General features: G+C 39.9%; 1 protein-coding gene across 7 annotated transcripts in view; it reads right to left on the reverse strand.

The window, feature by feature from the left end:
* Window positions 1–23,384, reverse strand: part of ccdc88ab (coiled-coil and HOOK domain protein 88ab) — an 88,375-nt gene that overhangs the window by 26,907 nt on the left and 38,084 nt on the right. For all 7 annotated transcript variants that reach the window (XM_088086344.1, XM_088086343.1, XM_088086345.1 and 4 more), the window contains exons 5-14: window positions 15,566–15,624; window positions 13,930–14,013; window positions 13,581–13,721; window positions 11,990–12,162; window positions 5,522–5,603; window positions 4,802–4,960; window positions 4,119–4,265; window positions 3,834–3,978; window positions 3,050–3,228; window positions 1,180–1,317 (exon numbers count right to left, since the gene is read on the reverse strand). In XM_088086344.1, the coding sequence (XP_087942470.1) occupies window positions 1,180–1,317; window positions 3,050–3,228; window positions 3,834–3,978; window positions 4,119–4,265; window positions 4,802–4,960; window positions 5,522–5,603; window positions 11,990–12,162; window positions 13,581–13,721; window positions 13,930–14,013; window positions 15,566–15,624 (1,307 nt within the window). The remainder of the gene's footprint in view (window positions 1–1,179; window positions 1,318–3,049; window positions 3,229–3,833; window positions 3,979–4,118; window positions 4,266–4,801; window positions 4,961–5,521; window positions 5,604–11,989; window positions 12,163–13,580; window positions 13,722–13,929; window positions 14,014–15,565; window positions 15,625–23,384) is intronic.

The following is a 23,384-nucleotide window of genomic DNA, read 5'->3' on the forward strand; positions in this document are numbered from 1 at the left end:
TGACAAGTTACTCATTGCCTTTTCCTGATATTTTCAAAATAAAGTAAACCATTTGCTCAGATTTTGAAGGTTAACATATTTGTGAAAGGATCTGAATGCAGCACAAGAAAAGTGATGTCGATCCGGGTTTCAAAGGGTTAACATGACTGATTTACTCATCGGTTTGATTAGGTTTGTGGATTATTACTGATAATGAAAGATGCACAAGGTTCAAATGTTGTGTTGTGTGTTACTTGTGTGACTTTATTTGAAAGGTTTATCGTAATGAGTTTGGTAATATGAGCTGATATGTGAAGAAAAATATTAAAATTTGAAAAGGAAGCCCCTAGGTTCTGCTTCAAATTTTTATTTAGTTTAAATTAGACGAAAACAAACAAACAAAAAACCTCAAGGAGCTAAAATAACATGTAGAAACAGCTTATGAGGAGTCAACAAAACTACGGTGGAATAGCATGTGTTTTGTAACAGCACTGCATTAGTTACATCTCATTGTGTTTACAAGCAACTGGATAAAATTGCCCACATTAATCTGTGAGCGCAGCGTGTTGTGTTTTCTCTGCCTCATCAAAGCCGGATTTTACAAATCAGATGGTTAAACTAATCAAAGGTGTCAGATTTGGGTGTAACAGCCACAAACTCCCGGCAGACAACAACAGCCAGCAACTGCATCTGGGCCACAGTGAGCCGGAAAACTGTGCAGTCAATAAAACATAGTGGTAGTTCCACTTAATAGTTTTTGGAGCCAAATGCGAATCAATTGCACAAAGATTGCTCTCAAGAAAACTCTGTAAAGACTTTAGTAAATTACGCAGTTTAGTCGTTTTCTTGGAGCTTCCTGGAATGAAAATCAATGATGGTTTTGTAGAGAGAGCGGCGTGTATGACGCACAGTCTCAAACCGATGTTTGCCTGAATGTGTTGATGTTTCCATATACTTGTCCTGTATGTTAACTATATTTCAAAGCAGATGCATGTTTGATGTGATTATACACATCCTCAGTTAGGTGGCTCTCTACAACATATTAGATTAACTGCACCAAGCCAGTCAATAATGCATCGTTCAGCATACATCTACATGTTTCCTACTTAATATCAGGAAAAAGGTTACTTGCTGAACATCTGGTTTTGGGATAAACTTCCCCAAAAACATCATTGTGAGCCTGAATGTGTTTGTTTGTACCTGTCTCTCAGAGTTTTCTCTGAGTGTTTCCAGAGTCTTCTCCAGCAGAGCCTTCTCCTTCATCAGGTCAGTACTGAGTGATTCAGCGCTGCGGAGCGACTCTCTGTCTGCCGTCAGTTCACTTCCCAGCTGCTCCAACTGTAAACAACATTTACAAGTTACATTTTCGGAAGACACACTATCTTGATTGAGTTTTAATGTTCTGGTGCAAGTATTAATCCATGATGCAAGCAGAGACTACATCACCTCATTCTGTCACAACTCTGCACACAAACACACACAAGTTATAGACAAATACACTTTTAATGAGACTATTTTATTATGCAAGTCGACCAGGAGCTGCATTCACATTTTAATGTGTTTTGGCTCCAGTCACTCAGAAATAAATTTCTCACTCTGGATTTTTCCTTTGTGAGAGGAAAAACACAATTTCATGCTTTTTATTCAGAGGGCACAGACAGAGGCTTATGTTTCTGAAAATAGCTGAGAGACTTCTCTTAGCGAGAGGCGCTCGGGTGTCAAAGAATGAGAAAGAAAAGGCAATGCAGGGCTGCCTGGATTTACAGCTTTGCTTTCATCCTCCTATCCACCCCTCTCTATACTCTCTGCTTCTTTCTCTTTTTTATTTCTCACTGTGTCTGTGTGAAAAGGCCTAAAGCTAAGTGTTAAGGTGATTTATTATAGAGGAGAGCTGGTCCAATATGCTAATCATGGTAGTGACCCTGATAAGGGCAGGAAATTACAATTTCCAAGGCTGCAAAGTGAAATTTAAAAAAAAATCCTCATAAAAACTATATAACCAATATTGGACCTTTGCATAACTATTTAGAAATTTGTGCATGATTAAAAATAAATACGACATCACATTGTGCTTATCACATTTACACATCCGGAAACCTTTCTCTGTCTGTAAAATTTTTAGAACATTTTCGAGTTTCTACTGTTTTTTTTGTTTGTTTTTTTGTTTGCATCCTTCAAAGGCCAAAAGAGTTGTTTGACCAAGGAGCAGTGAAGTAAATGCGGCGTAACATGCAGAACACACAGGCTACATCTGCAACAAGAGAGCAGAACGGGGCGCACAGTATCATTTTATAACTTGGATGGCCTACTTTCAACAGGTCAGACAGTAATATTCAAGTGGATGATGAGGAGGAGAAGCGCACACAGACAGAGAAGGAGAGCAGCAGTGTTGAGACAGAAAGGGAGGACAGCACAGCCCCTCTGGTAGTCGTGGTGTCAAATGCAAGTCACCGGCAGAGAGTGGCGACAGGACAGCCTAGGGAGGTACCACCAGTGTAGAGCAGCAAGGCAGCAAATGTGTCTTTCCACTTTGTCTCATATATCCAATTTTTGCAATGAACAGAATAAAATGCATCAGAGTCGGTGCACAAGGTTTCTGTGCATAACAATTTTTATCGCATGATGAATTTGGAAGCTGAATATGAAAAATAAGCCTTGGTGTGCAAAGGGTTTCACTTTTATTAAAATTATTACATGGACATTGTGAAACAAGAGCATTTATTGTGACATGAGCATTTTCTAAATAAGCATATAAGAGATCATTGATGTGAATCTGAAGAGCAAAGGACCAAGAATGGAGCCCTGAGGTACCTCTCAAATAATGGTATTAGAAATAATCTCTTTTTGTTGTCTTTTCTGTTGTCTATGATGCAAATAATTCAACCATTCAAAGATTTCATGATTTAATAGTGTTTGCGTGATAAGGAAATGTTAGAAGAGTATCTGTGTGTGTAATTTTGCCATTCAGTTAGCAAATACACATCATACATTTGTCTAGAAGAACAAAAAAGGAAATTATGTTTTAACCTAACCGAACACTAAATACCTAAATAAACGGTCCATTACTTACTTTCTGGTTCAGTCTCTGGTTTTCCTGGTTGACTTTGGACAGTTTTGACACTGTGTCCTGACTGGCTGCGGCTCTGAGCTCCTCCACAGTCTTCAGCAGCGTCTGGTTGTCTTTCTCAAGCTTCAACAGGCGGCTCGAGGTCAGCTCATTTACCTCCTCGCCCAGAGACTTCTGAGGAGCTGGGTCAATAACAGCAAGGAAATGTGGATTGTGCATCAATGATTTTAAAAAATTCGAACAAAGCAATCAAAATCCTGCTTTGATTTTTTAGTGTTCTTAAACAACAAAGATATAAATCCATCAAAAAATAGACAAACACAAAGCCCTGGGGTCTGACTAACACAGGTCTTAAAGCTTTTAAAGTGGCATTTTAACAAACACACAACACATAGTCTTTATCCAGATCCCTGGCTAGTTAAACCTCTTAACAGCTTTCATAATCCAAACGCACAGATTATCCTCCAAGAGTCACTGAATATTAATTACAGGTTTTAACCAAGTGGAAAGAAACCCAAGTGGAGGCTGGCAAATGCAGACGGGCCATGGGGGATGACGACAGGGCCAAGAGCCAATAAGCAAAGCCCAGTCTGTTGGCTTTGAAGTCTTGAACCTGGTCAACTCAGGTGAGTCTCAGCTGCATGATATCTTAACTCTTTGCTTTCCTAAACACTCCTCTTTGTTCAATTTTTTTAAACTTTTAGTTCAGAAACTTTTTGTTTGCATGTTGAAATATGTTCTTGGTCTTTGTATTTTAAAAAGATCCTTGTCTCCACCTTCTCCTTACCTTCGGTCAGTTCTGGTGTCTTGGACAGTTGCTCCAGCTCCCAGCCCAGGTGCAGGGACTCGTCCATGCTCTGTTTCTGAGCCATCTCCAGCACAAGGTTCTCCTCCAACAGCTCCTCCATTCGTTTTCGGTCCATGTCCCGTTCCTGGAGAGATAGACAGTGTGTTGAAATAAACAAATGCACCTGTCCCAATTACTCTGGTTTCTTTACCCTTACAATTACTGACCCTCATATTTGTCTAGCTCCAACATGCATTACACTGACATATGAACCCATCATCTCACCATCTCCAGGTCATGGATCTTGGATTTGAGCTGCAGACTCTCTTTCTCCAGGAGGTGCAGTTTGTCAGACCGGGTCCGGCTAGCATCCAGCTGCTCCTCCAGCATGCTCTTAGTCTCTAACAGGACCTGGTTGTCCTCCTTCAGCTCCTACAGAAACCACCACATCAGCAAAGAAGACAAGTTAAACAACAATGCATAAACACTGCAGCCTGTCCAAAAATGTTTTGGAGATCTTTTTTTTTTTAGTTGTTATTCGTTTGTTTTTGTTGCTTGTGTTCGTTTTGTTTTTCTTTCTTGCTTGTTTGCTTGTTGGCTTTTTGAAACAATGTGATGGGTTACATAAGATGCAAACTATTGTTGTACGGTCTGATTTTCATTTGTACTTGAAAGTTTAAAAAAAAAAACTATATATATATATATATATATATATATATACCACTTGTGCTGTATTCTTAGCTTTCAGATAATCACTTGCATCATGAAATTGTGCAGTATGGACAGTCGCTGGGGTCTCGTAGCATGGTCTCGTCTTCACAACATGGCCAATTTGTACTAAAATTATTAAGACTTGTTCATCATGTTTCAATTAAAAGTAAGTTCCTTTAAAGTCAACTTCATGATGCTAAAGTCCTTAAAAAAATTGTTTTAGTGGCTTGAGGTAATGGGGGTGTGCAATCGTGTACCTCGACTCTGGCCTTGTAAAACTCGATGTCGTGAAGTCTTTCCTTGTATCGGCTCAGCTCGCTCTCCAGTTTGTCGACACGGATCGCTTTCTCTCTGAGTGCGTCCAGCTCATCCCGGTAGGCCCGAGCCGACCGAGCGTCTGACAGCAGCTGGAAGCTCTGCAGGATTCAGCAGCCAAATACAGAGCATAAATATGTTGATATGGATGTCTCTTCGTGAGGAATTTTATGAACCAAGATGTAAAAATAAACATGAAATCATAAATAAAAAGCTACGGAAGTTGTTACAAGTCAGTGGCCTATAATCTTGTTTGACTGCAGATTATCTATAAACAACTCACAGTCTTGTCCGTTACATAAACAGATAAAGAACAGAACTCGGCACACTATCAATTATCACAAGCACGCATCAACACACACACATCCTCCATTCCCTGAACTCATCCACCTTGTTTACGACATTCAGTATGTTAGCCAGGCATGCAGCCTGCCGCACACTCCAAATCAAAAGCCATGCGAGGCTGTTGCTAGACCAAAGATAGCTCTAATAGCCTCTAATGAGCTAAGTCACTAACTAGCTGATTAAGCCTGGCAGAGCTGCAGACACAAAGTACTTAGAGAGAGAACGGAGCAGCGGGTGAAGGGGGGACATATCAAGTCCTATGTTTATGTGTTGTGTGCATGTAGGTGTGTGAGAGTCAGTGTGATTTGCGGCGTCACCTCTTGTTGAAGCTTCTTGAGCTCCACTTCCATGTTCTCAAACTCCTGCCTGGTGTCCAATAGCTGCTCACTCTTCTCCTCCCTGAAAAAAAGGAGACAAGAGTTCAACAAGGAGAAAATGCAACCTGTGTCACCTTTAGAGAGCGAGAACAGAGAAATGGCAGGAGATACAGAAAGATATGGATGTTTTTGTAGTAAAAAAGGCAAGAAAAAATGTGGGGTTTTTTTGGTTTCTGCTCATGTGACTGAGATCACGCTGTACACTGAAAATCATGTGCTAGTTTTTTCTTTTAAGTGTGCGTGCATGTGCACCAATTCAGAGTATTAACAAGGACTTTCCTTTAGGGCTTTTTCCATTTCGAAGCTCAGAACCAGATCATTTAATGACAGCGACCTATTGACACAGTTGCACAGAAAAGATACACTTTAAACAATTTGCCTGAATAGCTTCATCGTCGTAACCTTTGGGTTTGGTACTGCGCACATTTAAACTGATACCAGAATCGCTAAAGTGCAATTCTGTTCCTCTGCTCTTCTTTAATCAAACATAAAGCTGGTCTTCTGTCTTTGTCTGTCTGTCTGCTTGTGTGCATGTGTGTTCTTATCAAGCAGTGATACCAGGTTATTGTTAAAAATGAAATCGAAAATAGACCAAATGTCATAACTATTGGAGCAAATTGGCACTGCAGTGATAGTTTTGTTGTTGGAGCGGCCGATAATGGAGCAGAGTTCTTAGGCCGGCTTGCCAGTTCCAGGGCACTGTCGACTCTTGTCTGAGGTTGAAGCTGGTGGCTCTACAGAGCGCTGTAGCTTGCTTTGCAGCTTTGGGGCATTTTCTGGCACTTCCTTTACTTGTCTTAACATGGCATTGTCACTCAGATGCACTCTCAGGTACCAGAATTTGTCACAGATGGATTTACATTAATCAGTACTTGGTAGTGCCTACATACTTTAGTTAGTACCCTTAAAAGTACCATGTTTGGTACCCAACCCTACTTAACTTTAAGCATTTTATTTGAAAGTCGTCATTTTGGCTGTCTCAGTAAATAGTTGCAATTAATCATGCAAGAGTTGAAAGTTTTAGCACCATATTAAGCTGAGTTAGAAAGTCAAGGACTGAAGAGGGAACTAAAAAACATTTAAAGGAGCCTTACTTTACTATTTGGAAGCCACCTGAAAATGTAAGAGACCAATTTCAGGTACAATTTTAATGCATTTTGAAATGTTTTGGTATAGAGGCTTCTTCATTCAAAAGAAATGTTAGTATTAATACTAAGCAAATGCAACATCCCATGAAGCAAAAATGACTTTGTTGACAAGTTAAAAAAAACCTCGGACTCACATGTTAATCAATAAACCCACTAACCCATTTTCTTTAAGTAAAATTAGCCTGTTGTGTCTGAAGTGTTTGAGCTATGATGGCCAGGAGTCAGGACACAGTCTTTCCTGTGTCCTGTTTGAAATCTGCTACCAATAAACAACCCTCTTCTGCTGGACATCCTCAGCATAACACACAGCGGCGCACAGAGAGGGGAGAGACAGCAGTTAAAAACAATGAAGAAAACACTGAACCCTGTGACCACTTCAGGGGTAAACATATGCAAATCTGCTCCTGAGGCTCAAACCCCTCATCTTCTTTTATTCTGGACAAACTTCTACATCAGAAAAGGGGAGAAAAAAGTTTTACATCTGATTGTTCAAGTGTTAAAAAACCACTGAATTAAATATGTCATTCTTTCACCCTTAATAGTAGGATCCAGCTATCTGCTCTCTAACACTATCCTGTATCCGTTTGTTTAAGTGACGGGGAAATAGGGCAGCCTGACATTTGCTGTCTGTGTGAGTTTGTGTGTGTGTGCAAATTCTCCGGGCTCCTACCATAGAGGGAGAATGTGTCACACTGCTTTGAAGGAAAACGACTGCATTCCTGAGATGCTGTTCAGTATGTGTGTGTGTGTGTGTGTGTGTGTGCGTGAAACCGCTCCACCGAACATCTGATGGCGTATTTGATTACAGCTCTCTGGAGACTCAGGGCGCATCTCAATAAGGGCAAAGGCATCCTTCTTTTCTTATTCCTTTCATTCATTTAACGCCTCCTTCCTCCCACAGCTGACATTATTTGGGAAGTTGGAGTGTATACGCAGTCAGGATGTTCCATCACCCGTTTCTGTTTTCATTTCATCAGTTAACCCCCTCCACCTCCAGCAGCCCCTCCCCATCCACCCCCCTTCCCCAAATCACAAACACCTGTCAACTCTAGCATGGCAGATTAGCTTTGGGCTCATATTATGGATGCAGCTGGCTCCGCTGCTTATGTTAATGGTTTTACACGCACTGCATCTGTGCAAGTACAGGCACAAACACTTGTATGCACTATTTGAAAAGCAAAGAAACAAAGGCAACCTTTATTCCTCTCTACATGTCTAACTGGCATCCTTACCCGAATCTTAATATTTCCATAACCCTACATCATGGCGCCATCCGAAAAACACATCCTCATCTTTCTGAGAGCCGACAAAAAAGCATTTTAATGCAATAAATAAACCAATAAACAAGCTGTAAGCTATATGTTTCTATCACCTAAAAGCGGCTCACTTTTGCCTACACTGTCCACACACACTCACATATTCTATGCACAGGCCTGTAAAAACACAGCTTTTGAAATTAACATTACCAAACATTTCGTCTGTAACATTTTTAACTGTTACTTAACTATTATAGAAGTCAAATAACAGAGGGGGGTTGTTGTTAGAGTTGTAAGAGCCACTTAGTCCTCCTGCCTTACAATTTGTGGCCGGAAAAGTAAGAGCCACTTAAGCATGTATATATTTACATTTGGTAGAAATGCACGTGCTGGTATGACGTATTACATAGGTTCTGATATTATCTTAGTTTACATATAAAAGCTTCTGTATATTCTGAATAGTGTTTAGTAGTGGACTATGCTAAGGTTTTGTGTATAGTTACTATTTTTTCTGTGTTAGAATACTGGAGTCAAAGTTTAGTGAGAATGGCAAAAAGAAATAACAAAGTGGTGCTTGGAAGATGACGTGAGGTCTTTGTAGTTTTTGATTGCATGCTTTTGACCACGCTGAAGCAGCCTTATAGTGTGAAATAATATGCGAAATGTAGAAGGACTTCACCTGCTATTATTGTGGCCTTAAATAAATCTCATTAAAGTTTTCTCTGCCTCTTGAGTTCATCACATCTACAAGTAACTGAACTGGAAATGAGAAAAAACTGGCATATCTTGCAGACTAAGTAGAACTTGGGCATGTTAAAACAGCCACAAACAAACACAAAAATCCATTATCAAACATGAAATATGAAAAAAAAAATCAACCTACTGACCTTCAATATTCAATAAACAAATCATATATTAATTTAATCATTATAGCAAGAACATGTGTTGGTTGAAGGAGGATTAAAAAACAGACTGGTTTAAAACATTATCCACCAGTCTGGAACAAAACATGCATGCTAAGTTTGATTGTAACTATTCAAGCCAAAAAGGACATCATGCCTTTCACCTCACTGGGTTGGTCAGTGGCAGTTAATGATCTACTGGCATTCAAGGTGTATTGGCTGATTGACATCAAAATTTAGAAAGACTCTTCATTAGTAACAGGAAATAAGTGATGTTTTGCCATCTCTACGATTCTGTCTCTCAGTTCAGTCTGTCATAAATTCACAATCTACTTGCTGTCAAAAGAATATAATGCTTGAAAATGTTTCAGTTTTTGTTTGTCAGGTTCTGTTTTCTCAAAAGATATGCTGTCATATTTCAGATCCAAAGAGCTAACCTAAATAATGCTGCCTCTATCTGAAATTTCATTTTCGCATTTACACTCGATCGCTAGTTTATTAGGTACACCTAACTGAAAGTATGCAGTCCTTTATAACTGTCCTGCATAAAATCCAACCTTTGTGAAGGTTATAATATAGTTTGAAGTGATGTCGAGCTGTATTTTATTTTACAGAAATGTGTCTCTGTTCTTTAGTCATATTGATATAAACGGGGTGGACAAAATCAAAGAAACACCTACGGTCTGTGTAACACATTCTTCTGGTTTGTCCCAAAGGTCAAGACGTAACGTGGGGAAGCAGCGCTTCATTTTTATGCCCCACATATCTGACACAAGCTTCCAGAAAACTGCAGGTCCGCTGCAGCTTTAAGTTCCTTTAAATCAATCCTGAAGACTTCTGTTTGCAGAAGCATTTCTATTAAATCAAATAATTATTGATTTTTTACACCACACTTCAATTTTTATTCTTGTACCTTCTTAGAATATTTTTGTTGGTTTTAATTGTATATTTTCTCGTTCTCTAATGGGATTTTTAATTGTATTTAAATGTCTCTTTATAATGTGTGTCTTTTGTGCTTTGTCTCAATGCTTTTAATGTTTTCTGTAAAGCACTTTGAAATGCCCTGTTGCAAAAATGCAATACATAAATAAACTTGCCTTGACTAATATGCTGTCAACAGAGCATATAATTAAAAAAATATATATCCCTGACTGTGCTAAAAAAGAAAAACGGGTACAATATACCCACATTTGAAGCTAATAACTGACTTTTAGAGGCAGTCCAAAATACATTTTTGGCAAGGGAATTGGGTAAAGACTCATTAAGGAACAGCAGCGCTAAATATGGCTCTAAATGTGTGTCATCAACTTAGTGTGTGTCTGAGCTTTAACAGAAGAAGGAATAGCGGCCAAGACACAGTAGCTTTAACAGAAACATTCACAAACAGACCACTGTGGGAAACATAAATCCCTCGGCTCTGACCTGGTCTCCTTCAGACACAGGACCACACAGAAAAGACACGCACACACTTCTATATTTGTGTGCAGGGACAATATTTGTGCATGTGCATGCACCCAGACACAACAAACAAACTCTTCTGCCTTAAAGGAAGAAACCGCAATCATGTGACCAGACCACATCAGCATTGTCTGACTTAAAGCGCTTTTTGTCCCTCGTCTGCATGACAGCAACAAGCAAACAATGTCATGGAAACCAACAAACAAAATATCTCACTGGCTTGTTTGGTGGTGTACTGCAGCCCTATTTAGGCCTTCTAAAGAAATCGTCATAATGTAGGTCGGGGATATATAAGGGAGACAGTGATGAATGTCACACCGTTTCACTACAGAAGCACAATGTCCGAGGTCAGGCTCGAGGAGAGAGCGTTTTTTATTCTTTTCATATGACCAAGAAAAGGGTGACCTGCACTTCACTCTGAGCTACACCCAGCTATTAAAGAAACATAATTCCCACACAAGCCACTGTCTATTGGACAAAAGAGACAACATTCCCTGCAAAATACAGGGGCAGAATGACACAGCATCATAAGGAGCTGCAATTAGCATAAAGATGACTTGACTATGAATCAAACGAATACATTTTCTCCTTGCTACGGTTATGAATGGTCCTCTAGCCTGGAAATCAGATCCACTCAAGCACACAAATGATTACCTTGAAGTAATAAGTGCACATTATCTGACCTGACACAGAGCATCATTGAAATCTACTCCAAGATTAGTTTCAGTGAATCGTGAAAACAGAATAGACTGAACAGACTGTCAAAGCATTCAGTATTAACATCGACCTCATGACGCCAGACAGTCTGTTAGATTCGATGTTTGAGCGACAATTCAATACTTCCCCTTATCAGAAGGAGCGGCCTTTCTTCTAACTGGTCTGTGTTGACCATTAAACCTTTGTCCGGTGGGGGATTTTAGCACTTTAAAAAGGAAGCTCTATTATTCATAGGCACAATTTAAAAGGCCTCACTAAGGTTTGTGAGACACTAGTGTTTGTGTTTGTGTGTTTGTGTTTGTGTGTGCGTGTGTGTGTGTTTTTGTGGTGCAGTATTACATCACAGCATCCTGGTCTAATGTGAGTAATCGCGATGCAGGGAGGAAATGGACTGCTGGTCTCTGTGAGTCTGCTTCTCTGCATTGTCATTGTTCTTCAGCATCACGTTTGAGGCCTGAATGAGTCATTTAAACTCCCAATAAAAACTAAGAGCATACACTCATTGTGATTTCCGATCAGGACCAGCAAAGACCATCATCCAATGAAATAACAGGCGTGTAATGATCCACTGATCTGCATCAATATATCAAATAAATGAGCAACAATCACGTATCATCGATGCAAATATGAAAACATCGATCCATATCATCCTCTTTCAGATGCGCCTTTATTTTGAAATTCTGTGCCACTATCACACAGCATTAGGAAGATAGCGTAAAGATCCTGGTCTGAGCTAACATGAAAATGTTTTTCCAAAAATGTTGCTTGAATAGATACAATCTAAGCAGCAGATGAAATATTTGTATGTAGTTCTTGAGCTTGTCTGGGGCTTAGTATGGATCTGCACTTCCTTTTTTTTTCTTCATTATGTCCCCTTTGCCCAAGTTCAGTGATGTCATATCTAGCTGATAAAGCTGTGGCACTCACAGTTCCTGTCGAAGGCGCCTGATCTTGGCCTTGGCATCAGCCAACTCCACAGAGAGGTGCTGTCTGCTTTCAGTCCTCCTCATACTGGGAGAGTCACCGGGAGACTGGGTCGGACACGGAGCCAGAGGAGACAGCTGCACACAGTCTCTCTCCTGGGTTAACTCCACTATAGTCTGCAGGGAAAGAGGTGACAAAAAGAGGTCAAGTAGTGAGATTTCTAGCTTTGTAGAAGACTACAAGGGCAAGAAGTCAGGCTGTATGAGTTCACATTTGCTTCAGAAAGAAAACACTATAAAAAGTTTTAAAACAGAAGCATAATTTTGAATCTGTACTCATAAGAATCTATACAGAATGAACCGGTGCTGCTATTTTTAGCAACAGTAATAGGAAAGATCCAACAACTGGGTTAGCACGATGGACTGGGTGCAAAGAGGAGAGTAGATCCATGGATTCCCCCAAAGCTCCCCCACCACCCAAAACTAGAACACAGGCATTGGGGCAAAAAGTGCATCCCACACACAGCCTATTTTGATCAAATGCCCGTGACAGGAAATGGGATTTTAATTGAGAGCGGCTGGACTACACAGTGATAATCTGGAGGCTATTAGAACCCCTGGTACACACACACACACACACACACACACACACACACACACACACACACACACACACACACACACACACACACACACACACACACACACACACATCCAAAAAATACCACACAAACAAGCACTCACACTCACAAACACACACAGACATGCACAAAGATCAGCTAAATCAGTCGCGAGCATCTGCACCCTATGGGTTGGAAACTCATTTAATGACGCATATACTCTAAGTAAAACACACACACACACACACACACACACACACACACACACACACACACACACTCCATCCATCCATCCATCCATCCATCCACGAGACTGTTAACAGTTTCAACCCTTCCTTCCTGAAGCTGCTCTCTTGTGGTAACAGCAAAAAGGGAAAAGTTTCCACATAACTCTGACTACAAGTAGCTCATCATTTTCATTAGCAAAGGTCTGTTGGTAGAACTGTAACAGACATCCACAAACACACATCTGCACATGAAAACCTCCCCCACACCCATTGAAAAATACACAAAATATACCTGACTTCCCTCACTGCTTTGCTCTGCCCTGTTTGTTGTACTTGTTTATTGCCATTTCTGCTTTTGGTATAAAAGAAATTCCCAAATTAGCTCAATATATATAACATTTGACATTCCTGCCTGGTTGTAACGACTGAGCCTCCTTATTTTATTTATTTATTTTTTTTGTTTGTCATCTTTTGTTTTTGTTTTACCATTTTTTTTTTTTAATTTTTTGCTTCATTTTTTCATTTTCATCCACGTTTCTTATTATTTTTTCATGTGTGTAAAATATTGCTAATTTTGTTGTCATTTTATTCCATAAGTTTTGTCATGATTGTCATGTCATGGGCAGTTGGTAGAGTAAGGGGAGAAAATATGGAGAAAAAAAATTGAAGGCTGCTCTCTGATTTATACGCCTTGCACACTGTTCTTCCAATAAAGAAAATAAAATAAAATATACATATTTGTCATTACCTCCAGCTGTGTGTCCCTCTCATCCACCAGGCGTTTGAGGTGGAAAGCCAGGTTTCTGGAGAGTCCATCCAGGTCCTCAGGTGGCATTTCACCACTTTCTAACCACTGCAGATCCACCACGTTCTCCTGATTGTGCGTCACCTAAAATCACAAACATATCATCACCAACTGTTAAGATTTTGTCCTCTGATGTAGAGAAAATTATTGCTGTTCAAAGATGCATTGAAATTTTGCATCCATTAAACGTTACTGGCACATTTCTCACATGTTTAAACTTGAGTACTCACAGCCCCAAGGAGGCAAACCACCTTAATGCTCTCTAGTTTTATGCACTACAGAAGAGAAATACCTCTTGGATGTGGGATGCGATGGCAGCTTTGGTGTCAAAGTCGAGAGTCTGGATCCGCTCAATGTACTCTTCCTTCTTCTCACACTGTATACAGGGAAAACAGGTAAAGGAGATGGAGGACATTTATTGGTTGTTAAAGAGTTATGCCTGATTTATACCTGCCGTAGTGTCCCAGTGCAAGCCTCACAAGCCAGAAGATGGTGAAATCACCCCATGGACGTTGAGTGCAAACGCTTTGATCACAGCACTTGGTCATGCAACCCTGAATTTTTGTAGCTAGGCGCTGTGCTTTTTAGTTCAACAGGGACGCCTTCAAGGGAAGATTGGGGCAGATTTGTGTGTACAGACATGTCTAAAGATCTTTAATGATGATTCTTCATTAAGAGACCATAGGGACAATCAAATGGCCTTACGCTGTTGGGAAGAAGTAGCCAACCACACTGAGGAAAGTAGTGGCTTTTTACTGCTGGGTGTAGAAAAACATGAGAAATCACTATAAAAAGCTACGAAAACAACCTCATGGAGAGAGCAGCAACCCGAGGGGAAACAAAATGGGATCAAATAATTTCAAATTGAAGGTAAGCAGCAGCAATAACTATCAGTGTTTGGCAGTGCATTAGTATTTACTACAGCCTGCAGACAGTCAGCCTTCCCAGTGACGTACTTCCGCTAAAACTTGTTGACTTCTTGCTTATCCAGGGTATATTTTGTTTTCATACCGCCTGGCATTTTGGAGCATATTCCAACGAATATTGCATTGAGCATAAATGCCTCTGTGCATGCTCATGGCTCGCGTGCCATCTACCGCGCCACAGTATTTCATGCTAGTGTAAACAAGCTTTAGGGGAGTTGGGGTTCAACTGGAGGTTAGTAGACCGCCACTGCAGACACAAGGCAGAAACTGCTCAGAAATACACGTTTCCAGGAAGCAGGAGTTGTGTCTATTTAGTCTTCAAATGCAAGTTTATCTTCTGGATCAGACAAAGATCATTTTACTCTCTTGCTGGCAAAGGATCAGATAAGAACAAGACAGTGAAAAAGAGCTTACATCTGTAGTGCACAGTGTGCCAATTCTTACTCAGCAATGAGTACTGCTGTGCTTAATGCCAGCTTGAAGTCAACGGAATATTAAGTCAGAGTTACTCACATGAATGAATGAACTATGGCATCTTTTTGCTAAAACAATAGAGCTGGTGAAAGGTCAATGCCCTTGTTTGAAATGCAGTGAGTAAGAGCTGAATGGGGCTTTGTCACAGGACAGGAAAGGTCTGCCACGCCATTTATTACAAAGCATTAGCTGTTCAAAAGAGTTAGTAAATTCATTTTATCAAAGGGAGAAAAGGGCTGTAATCAAGGGAAGCTGGAACCAAATGGAGACTTCTTTTCCAAAATTAGTCAGGCTTTGGGATTAAATTGCTACAAGATGAGCAATAAAAGTGATGAACATTTCAGAAACGGGCTCAGCTGAAGACGTTCGCTCTTGTTTCACGTGCTAATATTCTGAATCATGAATCACAGGCACAAAATGTCTCTTTTAAAGTTTGATTGCCACCTGATATAAAAAAAATTTGCTCCTTGAAAATTGAATTAAATATGTAAAGTGTGTGTGTTTTAGTTGACTAAACTGTAGTCTTACCTGGACAGCACAGCCTAGTAGCAGCAGCAACAGTTTCTTCATCTCCTCCAGACCTTGCTCTAAAAAACAAAAACAAAACAAGGAAAGGGAGTATTATAACTGCACCCAAAACCACTTAAAGTATGTCTGCATGAGACACCCGACAAAATAAATGTTAAAACCACACAACAAACAATTTGCAACGATTAAACTCTATCTTGTTTGTGCTTTGTCTCGTCTGACATTCTGATCAATCCGCTGTTGTGGTTCACAAAGGCGTAAAAAACACAAAGAGATAAATGAATAAATTCTATTGACAGATGTTGAAAGCAGTGGAAACCTTTGCATCGAGCATTTCACCGCAAAATGAGAGATCTGGTGAATGATGCAGGGTGAAACCGGTCATGATTATACATATGGAGTCTTTCTTTACAGTGGAGTCTTAAGTGTTGGGTAACATTTTTTTTTTTCAATTAGAGCTATAAAACTGTTATAGCAGCTGTTTCCTGCTCTGGCACATGTTCAGATTGACTATTAAAAAAAACAAATCAAGATTTAGCAGGTTACAGTAATGGTGCCACCTTGGAAAAATCATCCACCGACCCCACATTTACTCGTGCATACCAATTAATTAAATCCTTAGGTTGCCAGAGTTTCCCCCCAATAAAACTCCCTCCACTAGCTGCAGTGCCACAATGTTTTCCGCAGCATAGAGCTGGCAGGGTGAACTTCCACATGTCAGGACATATTATCAGAAACTGGAGAAACCCGCAAACAGCTGTCAGCGTGCTCAACAGGCCTGAGCTCATCTGTGGGATTTGTTGCTGAACAACAAGTAAACCAGGTGGTGTGACCCTGACTAAGTGGTGTGGTGTATTCAAGTTGTGTGTATCAGTTTCTGTGTGTTTTCCCTGTTTGGAGCAGTGTGTGTGTGTGTGTGAGAGAGAGAGAGATAAGCCAGCCCATCATGGGGTCCAGGGGGTACTGAGTGCTAACACTTTTCGGATCTCATAATAATAAATCCAGATTAGCGACTGCATGTTTTCTGTGTCAGGTGGCCTGTTTGCCTCTCAGTTTAATGGGCCAATCATCACAGCGGGAGCAGCTAAACTGCAGCCGAACAGGAAGACAGTTTTGATCTATGACTTTACACTTTGTTGAACTTCCAAAATTATTTTAAATAAAAATCAAATGAGTTGAATTAAGTTAACATAACCAGTATAACACTGTTTACATAATCAGTTGTTCTGTATCGGAAAAGCTTTCAATACTGCCTAAAATGCTAAACCTGGTACTTGAGTCTATGAGCCGATCCGATTGCAAGTAACTTATTTTAAAAAAACTTTAAAGCAAATTTACACCCAGATAAAACAGTATTTTTTCTGGAAAACAATTCTTCTTCTTTGCTTCTCTAGAGCAGTATCCTACACAGAAAGTTACACTGTGCAGCCACTGGCAACTACTGTTTTAGAGCGGCAAAGAAGATTTGATTTCCAGTAAATGGTAATTCGTTAGCTATTAGCAAAATGTCAGCAATGTGGCAATGATTTACACTGGAAAGTCCCACTAGTAAAGGGTAACGCGTACAGGATGCAAGGCTTTAGTTTGAAGGGGTGATGTTTTGGAAATTGTGGCTGCACATTTACATTTTTTAAAAGAATTGCGATTTATTCCTAAGGTTTTTTATGACTGATAGTCAAGTTAAGTAATAAAATAAGTGTATGGCAATCATTCTTTGTATTTGTTCATGTTTTAAAGACTTGAACCTGGGCCATGCCATACAACAATGCCTATAATAATTTAACCTACATGCAGAGTTAAAAATATACAGCTGTTGTTTATTTATTTTTTAACACAATGGTATTGGATTGGTACTCGGTATTGGTCGATAAATAAGTTCAGGTATTAGAGTCAGTATTTGGAAGGAAGGAAAAATGATCTTATGGAAGAAAAAAAAAACAACTGCTGGAGAAAGAGGTCTGGTCGTTTGTTTTAAGCACCAATTTAAAGTGCAGCAAACAGATGACCAAGCTGTTCCTTTGGGAAAACTCAATGGTCCAAAACAAAGGATCTATCCATCAATTTTACAGATTCCTCCAGACAACAAAATCAATCTTCCTTCTCTCATTCCTCACAGCTCAACAAGTCAATGTGTTATTGAGCAATTGAGACGTCCACATGATGTGCCAGCTTAATCGACTTTCAAATGTGACACCAATATTTTACTCTTGACAATTAATTCTTGATCATAAACCTAGTCCAGGAGTTTAAAGGACAAAGCAACACTGATAAGGGAATAAAACCTGCTGCTGTGCCTCATGCTGTACTTTTGGCCCTGGCTCAACCAGTGATGTCAATGCAGGTTGCTTTTCCTTGCAGCTGGTGGAAAACTAGAGCTTTGCAGCAGCCTTTTTCCTCTGTATATGATTTCACTGTTGATTTACCCATTAGGACTGGCTAATGTCTGAGTGTTTCTATCTTGATATGGAAATTCAGCTGTAATCACATTTGTTCTGCACTGCAGCCAAGGAAAGATGATGCATTTTCGTTTTCTAGGTCTCAGGGAAACTTTCCAGCTACAGCTAATATTTCTGTAAAGTAAACATTTACTATTTGCTCAGAAAGTCTGGATAAGTGCTGCACTGCAGTGTACACAGGTAATGGCATCTAATGATTTCACCCAGGAGTTTGACAACATTAGGGCTAAGTCTGACAATTTCTGCACCTTTCCTTAGTAGACAAACTATCACTTTTGTTATTCTTCAAATAACATATAAAAAAAATCATAATATGAATTTGTATTATCATGCATACAACTGAGTGCAACATTATGGATTGCTGATTCTAAAAGTGTACACTATTATCCCCATATTTTAAAAAGTTAGAGGGTCTCATTCATGAAATGTTAGTAAATCTGTGAGAAGATTCACACATAAAACACCTTGGTACTAAAAAACTACACCAGATTAATGAAAACTGCAGGAAACTCGGATTTGATCATAGGCACGAGTGTAGTTCATGAATGCCAATCAGTTTTAAATTGACAGCATGCTCACATTAGTCAGCAATTTGCACAGATGCAGTTTAAGTTTTGGTCAGGATGAGGCTCAGTATTTGAGGCCATGTTAATGATCCCAAAAATGGCCATCACTATTTTTTTTTTTCACAGAATCTGTTAATTGTTGACTCCTTTATCTAAATGTTTTATATTTCTATTCTTTTGTCATGTTCAACTTTTGAGTTTGAAAGGCATCTACGTATTGTGAATGCAACGAAGCACAATGCAATTTAAATTTGAAATTTCTTACAATCAAAGCAATATTTCTCTGCATTCTTCATTTAAACAAGCAGTATGAGTCATCAGAGGCATGTGTAGATTTTGTAAAAATCTATGAAAAGATCGGAGCAGCTAACATATTGTTGAATGCCAGAACACATGTAAATTTCCTTCTGCAAACACTATCACACAAATTTGTTCTGAGACCCATCGTGTCTCGCTGTTCTCTATAACAGCAGGCTTTTCACCACACCTTTGAGTTGGGCTGTTTGAAACAACTTTAAAACAACTTCAACCGTGGTCAGACGTCAAACTAGTTAATTTCAAGCATAATCACTGTTTAATGATGTCCGCTCCTGCAACAGCTATAACCAACCTGATTAAATAACTGCACCTGCAGAGGACTGATTGTACCAAAGAAGGATGACGGTCGATAAAAACTTAATTCTTACAGCTGGAGGGCTTAATGGTACACTATTAGAGCCATAGGAGGCTACTCTAGTTGGGGAAGGGATTTAGCTCAGCAAATCTACTGAAGCAACGTAGGAAAGATAAGGACCCTCACAGGATAAATAATTTATAGAGCTAGAGAGGAGCGAACAAGAGGGAGAAACGGTAAGAGGGAGAGATGAAAGGAAAAGAGACAAAAGAGGGAAAGCACCACAGAGCAGAGGCAACACAAACACACGGGAGGGATATAGAAATAGACGAACCAAGAGAGAGAAAGAGCAGGAGGAAGGCGAAGAGGCAGGGTTGAAAATAGAAAAGAGAAATCTCCCTCCAGCAGCCGCAGTAAGGAGGCTTCAAGGAGGCGTAGCCAGCCTCATCTTTTCTCCTCTCCTCCCTTCTTACACACGCTCACTTCTTCCATCCATTTATCCTCTGCAACATGCATCCACCCATCCTTCCTTCCTTCCCTTCAACATTGTTACAAATCATCTGCACCTCCCGATTTTGCATTTACTCATCTAGGCTTCCTTTTTCTCCTCCTGTCCTTCCTCCCTGCTTCATCCTCCACAAGGAAACAAGAGGTCAGAGGAACAGTGACTAACCTTTCTTCCTGCAATGCCATTGTTAATCCGTGTGTGAGGATGTGAGTAAAAAAGAAAAAAATATATGTGTGACTGTGTACATGTGCAATCAGCTGCTACAACGCTCTCTCCTGCCACGATGAATAGATTCATTCAGGACCCGATGACTTGCATGTCTGTAGTGAAACTGTTACAAGCTATCTGATATTGCTTTGACGGCATGCCAGAGTAAATTCAGACCATCTCACTGCAGCAGAGGACAGAGGTGGCTGAACCTTATTTTCGGATTATTTCAGAGCATTTGTGCTTTATAAGACAAGATAGAGTGTCAAAGACAGACCGCCTGAAGCTGAGGTCAGTGTCGTGAGCAACACTGCACGCCACACCCAGCGACATGGCCGATAAATTATATCACAATTTCTTTGGTTGTATCGCAATACACAATGTATATCTCAATCTTCCAAAATCTTCTCGAATTTACTGTGGACTGCTAAAATACCAAACTATTAAATAAAATACTGTTGCAATAAAAATAAATAAGGTATTGTTACAATCACATAAAATAAAGTACAGACACAATAAAGGCAAATAAACTGCTGTTGCACTAAAGGTAAATAAAGTTGTATTAAATGTTACATGTGAGGATTTATTCACTGTAATGGGAAACTAATGGCTCCCCAGTTTATACATTAATAATATTTCTAAGTCACTCTGGTGCTCTGTGGTCACAAAATGCAACTGAATGGTCGAGACCTGCATACACAAAAACACACACCTTCCCTTCAATCATGCTATCTCCAAGGAGAGAGTGATCTGGTTGGACAGCGAAGTGTGTGTGTCTGTGAGAGGGAGAAAGCCATGGGAGAGAGCGAGAAAACCAAAATGCCAAAGTGAGTTCTATACTAGTGGCTCGAAAAACATGAGAATTTATGCTCGATGTATGTTATGTAGTCATTTCATACATCAACAACAAGCCTGTGTATAATACACTGTGTATAATCTGTGTACAGCCCGCCTCTAGTCTGACTTTGCACTTTACAGGGAGCACTGAACTGGCTAAATATGATCACAAAGAAAAAAGATTTTTTTAAAAACATACTGGTCAAATTGGCATTTTCTTCTGTTTATCTTCATTGTTTCATTCTCATAACTTTCAAAGCTAACACAGCACTTAAGTCTTCTCAGCCATAAATACACAAACAACTCTACTCTATTCTTTCTCATGAGACACTAGACACCACAACACTAAGAAAACAGACAAACCAAACACTCGCCTACACACACGGTTAACTTTTCTAGCAAAAACAGCACGCCTGACTTTTTTATGAACTACTCCTTCAATTGCACACACATACTCTCAACTGTCAAGCCCCCGCAGTTAATGCTCTCTGTCAGCTGTCAACAGTTGTTCTTCCTGTTGTTGCTACTGTTGAAATGATTTCAGCTCATTAGGAGGTGCTTTCATCCAAAAAACATATTTTAATTTGTGTCATCCATACGTTTGGCCTTATTTATTCAAAAAATGTGTTTATAATCATTAAAGATAAAAAAAAAATCCATATTACATCTGAGATTTGTATGTGGAAATCTGTGAAGATTCTTCAGAGAGAGGATATATTTTTGTCATCAACCACTGTTACAGACTCAGGTTATGCTAACATGATAATAATAAATGACTACAAAAGTTTACATGAATAGTCACAAACTTTTTTTCAAAAGATCAGACTACATCACTGCTAAAAACGCACAGGCTTGAAGACAGACTAAACAAAGGAGGTCCTGTGCGTCTGTGTATATCACTGTGTGTGTATATACGAGGCAGACTCAGGTAAATCAGATACTCAGATACTGCGGGTACTACAGTGCATTCCCACTGTTCACTGTTTTGAAGACACCCCTCCCCCATCCACCAACTAAACACACACACGTGCACACACTCACACACATGCAGAGTCGTCCCCTGCCCCCCTAATGAGAGCATAATAAAAGCCACATGGCCAATGACTTTCAGCTGGCAGCCGCTGAGCCACAGAGCCAGACTCCACAGCCACCGTGGGTCAGACCGACTGAATGATTATCTGACAAGCTGGAGGGTAAAGGGCAAAAAAGACCCTGAGGAATGCAGTCTAATGCTTTCTGCCTGCTCTGGTCCACTTGCTCTGAGCTGCCCTCCACTCCTGTCTGCGCTGAGTCGACTTTAGTAGTCATTTATATTCACTTCAGACATGTGTAAGTCTGTAGATCTGGAAGATTATCAAGGCGCTGTAGATACAGTAGAGCTTCAGAGATGTGCTGCTGAGAAATTCAAACAGTAGTGATTATTTTGGGAGTTCTGCTCATGAAAGAACCCCTCTTGGCTTCACTAGAACGGGTTATTATGGGAAGCAGATGGTCTGATGGTTACTATCACTAGTAGCTGAACAAATACTAAGAACAACGCACTAAAAAATACTTGTTTTTACTGTTAATTTTGCAGAACAGTGATAGATTTTTTTTACTTCCAAAGTAAATTAACAACCAAGTAATGCATGCATGAAACACACAGTCAAACACACGTGTGTGTGTGTGTGCTGTGTGTCTACAGCCTTTTATTGTGCGTTTATTTACCCTTCATGTCTGTGGGGGCGTATGAAAATTAAGAAGGTAACTGTGACCATTGAAAAGCGATGAAAACCCAAAAATAACAGCAATGGCTGTGGTGAAAGTGTGACAAAGGCAGCTGAGGGAGGACGGGATTTAGGAGCCATTTCATCTGCTTAAAAAACACACAGATATCCTTCAACACACTCTGCCAGTTGGGCCTGGAAACAATTCACTTTGACGAGCTGATGATAACATGTGAAGAGGTGTACACAAAGGCTATGAATCTTTGTGTGGGAACTTGTTGCTTTTTCTTTCCAAAAGTAAAACAACAAATCCTATGACCTTGTAGTGGTTTTAGCAAAGGTTTTGCAGTGGGGGCTGATGTGCCAATAATTGACCTACACAGGCTGGGAGCATTTTTCCATCACATAGTTCTCCTTTTATCTATACAGTCCTTTAATTTCCACAGCCAGCACACCGTGACCCTAAATGATGGCCTGCTACTAGTTATCTTATCTCCTCAGTGGTTTCATCAAGGTCACATTGGAATATCGAGTAACACTTCGGGCTGCAGAGGTCAAGCTGCTCAAAAAGGTTTTCATGAAATGCAAACACTTGACACTGCACTGCTGTTGCTTTAAGGCTGCTCAGATGTATTAAATGTCTGGGTTCAGTAGGTCGTAGCTTTGCTGCAAAATAGTTAAATTCATTTAACGCTTCCTTCTTTGATGTATTCTTAGATCTATATTAAGCCATGGAAAAGAAATTTAACATTGTGGTTTACTTTGAACTATCTTGTAAAAAATACAGAGACGCTATTAAGCACCGTCTATGTGTTTTATAGTCAGATTCAAGATTATCACTGGATAGCAAATTGGACCAGTCAATTGGACTAGTGGCAGAAGTGTAATAGTGCTGCTTACTCGCTGATGGAGCGCAACATACTGTT

This window comes from Plectropomus leopardus, chromosome 13, assembly GCF_026936395.1.
Source record: "Plectropomus leopardus strain MGB_pleo_1.0 chromosome 13, ASM2693639v1, whole genome shotgun sequence".
NCBI lineage: Eukaryota > Metazoa > Chordata > Actinopteri > Perciformes > Serranidae > Plectropomus > Plectropomus leopardus.